We start from the raw sequence: 9,477 nt of genomic DNA on the forward strand, positions 1-9,477 counted from the left end.
TTTTTTTTTTTTTTTTTTTTTTTTTTTTTTTTTGATATGGACAACTACCAGTGGAAGGTATTAGCAGTGATCCAAACACTAGGATGCAGCAAAGTGCTTGGGTAAAAGCCCGGCTCACAGGCACTTCTGCAGTGAGCACTGGGATCAGATCCATAGGCCAGTGAAGTTTCTACCTGTCTGTGGCCCAAGCACTGCTTTAGTTCTTCACTTTACACTCGATTTGCTTGATTGGTTTCACAAAAGCAGTGGAAGAGGGGAAAACCTGGACTGGAATTGCTTTCTGATCCCAAGTTCAAAGCATCTCACCAAATCTGGGGCTGCTCAAGCACAATTTTTTCCCAGAGAATGGCATCCTCTAGAAGATCTAGGCAACACTGCAGATCCGAGATCACATAAACACATCACCTCAATTTAAATGTATTCTTTCCACATTCATCACAATTACATGTGCCTGTAGATCCTTTCCAAATTGGTGTTCCCCAAAACTCTTTTAGTCAAAGAGTACTTGGTCAGCCAGCTCCCTAGCCATGGAGCACTGTTGGTAGCCCTTTAGTAGGATGTATGCTGATAATCTTTAGGAAGGATTGTAATCCCACTGAGAGTTTCCCGTTGGTGATTGCACATCAGCCAGGACAAGTAGTTCCCAGACTTTTTAAAGGGATGCAGCTGATTTCTACCAGTGAAAAACCATATTAGAGTCTTCACCTCTGATTAATGGCTGTCAGTCAGGGTACTGACATCCATACAGATATTGCATATTGTATTTGAAAAGTATCTGAGTGTCTCAGCAGTGAGTACTGAGATGAGATCCACAGGCCTGGAATGTTTCTACCTGCCTAGTGCCAAAGCATTGCCTTAGTTTTCCTTCATTTTACACTAGTTTTGCTTGATTGGCTTTACAAAAGCAAAAGCAGTCAAGAGATGTCAAAAGTAAGCAGCCTGACCTGCTCATACATCCTGGTTTTATACTAAGACTTTCTGGTATCTGGAATAGTTGCCTGGCTTCCTTTAACACGTTGGGAACATCCATCAGTGTTCTATCATGTACATCCTTCTGGGGTAAGGTTTGACATCCGAGAGAAAAGGGTGCTACTTTCACTCATAAGGTCAAGAAGTTCATAGCCCCACCTGCTGTAGGCTTTGCTGCAGTGAGGGAAAACGGATTCCCTGTCCACCTGCAAAAACAGTCTCTTGGACTTGAAGAATGTCCTCAATCAGAGATGGAGATCCTTGAGGAACTGACCACCAGACTGCCAAACGTTATCAAGACTGACTACAGCACATCTCAGACAAGGACTGGGAGCTACATTACATAGTGCATTTATGCCTATCCTTTGAGCACATTTCAGTCTGAGGTGTGGAGATTTCAAAGGACCCATATTTAGAAGTAAATCACAGAGAGGTTCATCCTCTCCACATCTGCCCAAACCACAGGCACAAGTGAGGGAGTTTTGTAGTTCTGTATCACCTGCATATGCCAAATGAGAGACTTTGTTCTATATATAGAAATGCAATTGATAGGTTGCATTGCTTCAAGGACAACAGGTTTTATAAAAATTGCTTAAGGTTTATCTTTTCAGGTATTTTGAATACTCCTTGAAATATCCCATAACATTGTTGTCATAGTTCTGATTTTAGCAAGGAATTTTTTCTTTCCCTTCCCCCCCCCCCCCCCCCCCCCCGCGCGTATGCTCTGTGGATTAGCTATCAGGTAAAACAAAAGAATTGGCCTCCTCCACTAAATGGCCAAGACATTAGTCGCCTAGCAACGAAGGGGGAGGAATTGGGGAAAGGCTAGGGTGTGTGTGTGGAAAGAGGTGGGGTTTGAGGGTTGGAGCTCAGCTCGGGGGGTTGGAGCTCAGCTCGGGAGCCGGAGGGGAGGCTGCAGCAAGCGGGAGAGACTGCCTGGTTTCTTCTTTGTCCTTTCCTGTCGGAGGAGAGTTTTTACTGCTGTTCTCTGCTCAGCTGTTGCTAGCTGCAGGCCTGGCTCACCGCGAAATCCTCACCAACTGAAAATCGTGAGTTTTCTTCCATTGGGAGAACTCTCTGTTTCCCTCCCCCTTCCCTCCTCCTCCCCCACCACCTGGTGACAACCAAGGATCTCACAGCACCGCCTGGTAACGGGTACTGGACATTACAAGTTCTACTCCTCCAGTGATCCAACAGCGTCACCTGGTGACTACTATAGGACACTAAAAGTTCTGCACCTTTGATAACTCAACAGCGCCACCTGGTGAACGGTATAAGACATTACAAATTTTGCATCTCCAGTGACCCGACGGCACCCCCTGCTGACTGTAGCTGGAACTGCACCAAAGGGTGCTAAAAATTGAACTATTTAATTTCCCTTGTGCCAGTTTATCGGTTTTGTTCTTGAAGGGGATTATTGGTGGGTATAGGGGTATTGCTTGGTTGTTTTACTTGGGTTTTTTTTTATCGTGTTCCTGTTAATACACACATACCTTTTAATAAAGGGCTGTTATTTTTTCTTTCCCTTTTCCATAATTTGTTTTTCCTTCAATCAGAGCCTCTTAATTTCGGATTTATAATTGCTTAGAAAAGGAAGTTTGGGTCTCTTTCTCCTAATCCATCCTCAGCAAAAGACCTTTGTCTCATTTAAACTGGGACAATTGTGGTTAGCAAAGAGAAGAAAAGGAGGGAAGAAAAAGACTGAAAAGTATTCTGGAATAGAAAGACAGTTAATCATTCAGGTTGTCCACAGTTCCCTCAGCCCACGAAAGTCTCAGTTCAGACTCCTGCTTTTCAGTAAGAAAAAAAAAAACTTCCTCTATTGTCCTACCATCTCTCCTCTACAATGTATGATGGAATCCAGAGTCACAAGCTGCCACGACTTCACAGGCAGTTCATTTCATGTCTTCCTGACACCCCATGGGAAGCTTTTTTCCCTAAAGCAAAGAATCTCACAATATCATTTTGTGTAACATTCTTTACATATTTTGACTTACACTCCCAAAGCATATTTATATCAGTCAGACTGTGCACATGCAGGTTTTGGGGGATTGATGAGGTTTAGAATTTTTCAGCTTTTTCCTCAGCTTGATATTCTGCACTCTTCCTGGAGCTTTCTGATTAAAGATTCTGCTTTGTAATGAAAGCAAACCAAGTACTTCAGTGTTGAAAGAAAGAGCAAAAAGAGGCAGTCAAAACATGTGATGATTCTTATTTTCCTTTCAAGAGTGACAAAACAGCATATGCAATTCAATACCCGGGACCAGTTAATTTTATCTGAAAAAGAAGCTTTTGTAAGTTAACACTTGCTATGATTATCATCCACATAATGCTCATTTCCTATGCAAAGCCACCATGGTGCCCACGAGTCACCTTCATATTTTGGGAATATGGGCATGGGGCAACATAGGTCACCAGTTTTCACAGCCTTTGTTTTATTTTACAATACATTCAAGATTCTCTGTACTTTCAATGGCAAATACATCACGCTTGATTGGCAATGCTGGTATCTGATATTCCATGATTACCTTGGCTTGAAAGTGAGACAGTAATGCATATTCGTGTTACTCTCCCTTTAATGTAGTACAAAGCTGGACACAGCTCAGAAATAAACCCCTAAAATCCATTACCTATTTATGATCATGTACAAACTGAGATTTATCATGTTAAAAGAGAACCATATGTTAAAGTGGAGGCTAGAGACCAATAAATCTTTTTGGATGAAAACCCTTTTCAAAAAAAGGAATAAAATAATTAACATTTGCTTTTGCCAGCAGAAACATTTGCTCATGAATCCCCTGGGAAGGGAAGGGCATTTAACCTTTTTACATGCCATCCCCTCAGACATCTCTGACCCCACTGAGAAAGAGACAACAAAAGATTCCCGACTCCATGCTGCTGATTAAACCCCTTGTAAGAAACATCTGGATGAAATTTTCTTGGCAGTCGATTTGAAAAGTACACAAGAAGCAGAACTAGGGAGCAGCCATAGTTCAGCCGAGTGACACAAAGATGATGCTATGCAAAAGCAGATTTTTCCTTGAGCACATTAACTCCTGAATATTAGCCTGAGACTGTGCAAGCAACCTCATTAGCAGAAGAAAAATAAATCCCTCTTCTACTCTGTGCGCCAGTGTAGAGAAGGCAAACAGGCTTCGGAAAAAAGCCAACTCAACAGACTTGTTTCTTTTAATAAAATAACAAAGGGCTTAAATAGTTTACCTGCCTAATACTTAACTTCAGTTGACAGGTAAGACAGAAGTTGTCAGTGGCCATAACTTCCAAAAACCATTAAATTTTTGGAGGATTTCAAAACTTCCGTGGTTTCTGAGAAACTCCCCAAAACCCTGGATATAATGCTTTCCTACTTACTGTCTCAGACCATACAGCCCCAGCCTAAATTAGCAAAAATAACCTCTAATTTTCATAGCCTGACATTCAAAAGGAAATCCTGGCCCTCAGCTGCTTGAATTTAAAGAGCCTGTCAATGTAGCTCAAAAGATTGTTCCCTTTTGGAAATACAGACCCTGGAACTCTCACAGTTTTCCTATTTACAACAGGCCTAAAAGTGAGAAATTTTCACTGTTGCTATTAATTGAGTAGCACCAGTGAAAAACCTACCTGAACCAGCCCAACTTTACTCTGCAGCTGCTATGTTGGGAAAACAAACAAACAAACAAAAGAAGCAGCAGCAGAAAAAGCATCTGAGTCTGACACAAAGGTGCAGAAAAAAGGAAAGCAGTGAGGAACCTTCTGCTCCACAGCTGCCAGGCTAGGAAAATTCCAGAAGGAACACACAGATACACTTCGTCTTTTCCAGAAGCCAAGGTATAGAGTGCTCAGACTCCACCAGAATTACTCTGACACATAAAAATGAAAGCTTCAGCACTGCCCAGGGTTACGTTTATTGTAGTTGTGAAAAACTTCATGGGGTATGGAAAGGACTTTAAACTTTTCATTTGGGACACTGCTATAAAGAAGCAGATTATCGGTATGTGTTTAAACTTGCCTGGTAAATATTTTTAAGTCATAAAGAAATTAACATGTAGAAACAAAATCTGGTCTAAACATTTTATCTCCCATCCAAACTTCACATTCTAATGCACCCCTATTGATTTTCGCTACACCACCTCAATCCCAATAGATCTAAAAGAGGGGCACCTATTCAAACTGGTACTGCTATCACTTTCTCACTAAATGAACTTATCCACAAACACCTTGTTATATAGAATTGTTTAGGTTGGAAAAGACCTCTAAGATCATCAGGTACAACTGTTAACCCAGCACTGCCGCGTTCACTGTTAAACCGTGTCGCTAAGTGCTACATCCACATGTTTAAACACTTCCAGGGATGTTGATTCCAACACTTCCCTGGGCAGCCTGTTCCACTGTCTGGCCACCCTTTCAGAGAATAAATTTTTTTTCTAATATCTAATCTAAACCTCCACTGGCGGAGGCAGTCTTTGAAATATGGGAAAAAATATGTCAGATAAAAGAAATTTCAGCATGGGACAAGAACAGCCATCTGGAATGCAGACCAGAAATACAATCACAGAAGTGTAGCAATAAGAATTAAGTTTGAAGCTTAATTCTGAAGTGTTTCTTCTATCAAAATAAATAAAATATTGCAAATATTTTGTACCACACTGTAATACCACTGGAATGGTAATGAATGAATAAAATCAGAAAAGAGGTTTATAGAATCCAAAGTAAAACCCAATATTCATCAATAATAGTGGAAATAAGAAGCTGTCATGTAGAACATCTACATGTGACAGCCCCACCACTTGTCCAGGCAGGAGGTAACATGGATGCAGATTTTAGAGCAGCCACCTGCCAGGTCTGCCATTTTACCTCCAGCCAGTTGAACTCATGGCTAAGAGAAATACTTTAAGACTCCTGCATCAAGGGAAAATCTGCAATTTTGTTACAACCCTTCCATGTAACCAGTGAATGCTTTGCAACTCCCTCTGCACATTTGGTCTGCACCAAATAGGGAAGATGCTGCAATATTCTGAATCCAGCAATGTGTGTGAAACCAACGAACAGTTAAACTGAGCAGTTAAAAGCAGGTGACTGGAAAACATGGAACCAAGGCTTACAGTGTATCGAGAAATGTCCTTACACTTAAAAAATTATAATGCACTCCAAAATCCATTTGTTCAGGCAATCCATGTACAACAGAAGGCACTGTTATCCATATGAATCTATCAATTCTGCACAGCAAAAACCTGAGAAGTGCAACTCAATTAGATGCAGCCTGGCCCCTCCCAGTCAGTCAGGTTCCTTGAGGACAAACATTTCCTTTCAGTCCATCAAATTATAAAAACACCACAAAAATTTGTACATTACAGTAGCTGGTTAGAAAGAACATTCTGGTGGGGGAAGCACACTGCTAATTTCCAGAAAACCTTCAGCAGCATTAAATTACCCTCCCCTATCACCCAGAAGTCACGATGATTTCAAGAAAATGTAATGATGAGACCATTCCCATTGACCTTTGTAGCTGATCCTTCAGTTGCCACCGGGAATACTTCCAGCAAAGTTAAATGATGTGATCAGTCCTTTGTTGTCAAATGCGTATCCACTTTGTTGTTCTATTGTCTTAGTCTCTAGAATTCAAAGAAGAAAAATAATATGAAAAATAGTCTATAGAGAAGACCTTTGCCAGAGACAACACAGCTCAGCTAAGAATGCAAAGCTGCAGAAAAAACTCTCAGTTGAGTCCAAATTTCATTCCCTAAATGCAGTGACGGGAATAAATTACACACGGATTTTCTCTAAATGCATAAATGTGCACACCTCTACAGCTGAGCTGAGAAATTAATCCTCTACTGTTACACTGTTCTGCATTCCTTTTGATTAAACCTGAATTTATTTTCCACGATGCAAGATTTCTACACATCTAAAACCTCACACTGACAGCAGTGTTAGCAGTTAAAAAGTTACAAAACTGTTAAACACATTATGATCGACAGCAGTCTTCATCAAATGCCTGGCTGACAGCTAGATACCACCTTAATGTGCTCTTCGTTTCAAATGTCAGATTGTGCAAAACTAGTTCATACCCTGTTCAAACAGCAGCATGAGAAGGCAATTAATTAGAAGCAACAGTACTCTCTGAATAACACACACTTCCAGGCAAGCAATAATGTGAGCATAATATCCTACTCACGCTTCTTAGAAAATGTTAATTAGCCCAGAGGTCTATTCTCTTTGTTGCTACAGATCAGATGCAGTTCCAACGTCCCTGCAACACATAAAATGGCCCCAGAGAAGTGACTCACCTGCAGCAGTTCGCCGGTGTTCTGCTAATGTATAAATTTCCTGCAGCTGTTTCTTCTGATCCTCACTCAGTGGTGCTGTCAGGGAATGGTACCAGGCTGCATCCCGGCTCTGCACCGCTGTCAGAACAGGGATGGACGAAAAGTGATTGTCAGGTACAACAGAATGAAACATGTCGAATTTCTGGTTGGTTTTGAAACGGAATTTGCACTGCAAAACAGGCTCAAGTATTCCTGTCAGTTTTCTTAGCACAGAATCCCCACTCTAACAGAGGCAATCCATTTTGGGGGAACTTAATTACATCCTCTCCTTTCTGGAACAGAGAGTTAGCCATGTGGCCATTATTCATGAACAATGTGAGCTGAATATTCTAATTTAAAATTCATATGAAAACTAAAAGCAACAGCATAATTTCTCCATTACGATTTCAACACCTAGAAGGTGATAAATATTTCTACATATAGGAGTCCCTCTAGTGACCGAGGCCCACTTAATTAGGCTGTGATCGAAAAGTTCTGAAGGAGAACATGCAGAGAATTAATTTCTGAATGTATTTGCTACCATTTGTTTTTTCAGCACTAGTAAGCCAAAAAAATCTTAGCACTGGCATTAGAAAGCAAGACCATATTTTCCAGTTTCAGTTATCGAAATTATTTTTTGTAACAAAGAAAAGGGTTTTTAACGGTGGTGACCATAAACATCTCCAAATGATTTCATGTTACATCATCCTGCCAATCAGAAAACACGTACTTAGAAGTGCTTGTGTAAAAAACTGGTATTCATCAACACCATTTTCAAGGTCAAGAGGTGTGCTGAACCCTTCAAGAGCAGTCTCTTCCAATGCATCTTCATCCCAGTCATCATCATCATCATCATCATCATCCTCTTCCTCTCCACCTCCACCACCACCTCCTCCTTCTCCACCATGGTTGTCTTGCATCGCTTGGCTCACTTCATTTGTCTCATCCTCATCACTCGGTATCTCTTCTGGAAAAGCATTGATATACTTTGTAAAACAAAGTTTAAAAACTATAAGGAAACAGTGACTTAAAAATCAAAACCGATTAATAAATCTAGGTTTTGACTGGAAATGGGACTCTCTTAACACCCTTTCCCCAAAATCTTAAAAGCCCTGGAAAAATGAAGCTGTTAAAATGTTTCCTATATTCCATATCAGTTAAACTTTTGTTTCTGTGCAGACTTGAGAAATGTGAAACTGCCATCTTTCTTCTTCTTTCATTTATGCAGTCACTGTGCAATTACAGTATCCAAAAATTTTGAGGAAATGTCTTCGATGAAGTGGTCTGTCACTGTGCTTTTTAAATTACAGAGACCTCACAAATAGACACAAAACCATGAGAAAACCAGCTGCAGACCAATTGTCTGCCTGTTATTCTTCAGAGTGCTCCCTTATTTGAACAAACTTAAACCAGTGCCTCTTGTTTTTCTTTACCTTCCATTCCACTTAGAAACTATTACACCCTGAATTAAATGCAACTACAACATGAGATTCTAAATGCTATTTCTTACTTAAGGAAAAGTATTTCTGACTTATAATCAAGATGGAAAAATTACCCCCCCAAATTCCAAACCTTTAGCCTTTCCTCTGTTAACAGTAAAGATGACTACATATGCAGCACGCAGAGACTAAATCACAGGAGAGAGATTTGAAAATGACTGTGCTTTCTCCATACTGTATTCCTATACGTCGAGAAGAATTCTGTGATTCCATTACAGAAAAATCATGTGTGAAATTTCAGTGGATCACATAATCTGGTCACATCCGATCTAATTTTCAGACCTCAAACCCTCTATCTACTATTCCATGTCAAAGAGATTTTCCTGCAACGCTGTGTATGATTCCTCCCCACAATTCCCTCTGCAAGACATTCTTTGGTGTTTTTTCTTTTCTGGCAGTTAGGGGCCTGTCTACTCAGCTGTCTCAAACACTGTGTTGCAAATAACTTTCCATTTGGACAAATAGGTCCTGCTAGGATTTCCTCTGAAATTCAACCAAACATGGTTTTCAAATAGTTGGATACTAGGAACAGCTTCTTTCCAGGGAGTAAGAATATAACCAGTGGAGTCCAGGCAAGCTGGAAGAGTGGACTTGCAAGTTACTCTTAAACCAATACTACCCTTTCACAAAACGTTAGCTGTCATATACTGAAACGTTTTCAATACATTTTGGCAAGAAAAATCAATTCCTAAGATGACCTTTCA

General features: G+C 40.4%; 1 protein-coding gene across 3 annotated transcripts in view; it reads right to left on the minus strand.

Moving 5' to 3' along the window:
- Positions 1 to 3,157: 3,157 nt before the first annotated feature.
- Positions 3,158 to 9,477, minus strand: part of IPO8 (importin 8) — a 50,783-nt gene continuing 44,463 nt past the window's right edge. For 2 of the 3 annotated variants that reach the window (XM_027894603.1, XM_027894604.1), the window contains 3 exons: positions 8,005 to 8,241; positions 7,257 to 7,373; positions 3,158 to 6,581 (listed from right to left, as the gene is read on the minus strand). In XM_027894603.1, the coding sequence (XP_027750404.1) occupies positions 6,484 to 6,581; positions 7,257 to 7,373; positions 8,005 to 8,241 (452 nt within the window). In that variant the 3' untranslated portion in view covers positions 3,158 to 6,483. Of the gene's footprint in view, positions 6,582 to 7,256; positions 7,374 to 8,004; positions 8,242 to 9,477 lie in introns of those variants that run through there. The other variant, XM_027894605.1, reaches the window with a different exon arrangement.

This window comes from Empidonax traillii, unplaced genomic scaffold (assembly GCF_003031625.1).
Source record: "Empidonax traillii isolate 1590-97213 ecotype Southwest subspecies unplaced genomic scaffold, ASM303162v1 scaffold434:size946695, whole genome shotgun sequence".
In the NCBI taxonomy this organism is placed as follows: domain Eukaryota; kingdom Metazoa; phylum Chordata; class Aves; order Passeriformes; family Tyrannidae; genus Empidonax; species Empidonax traillii.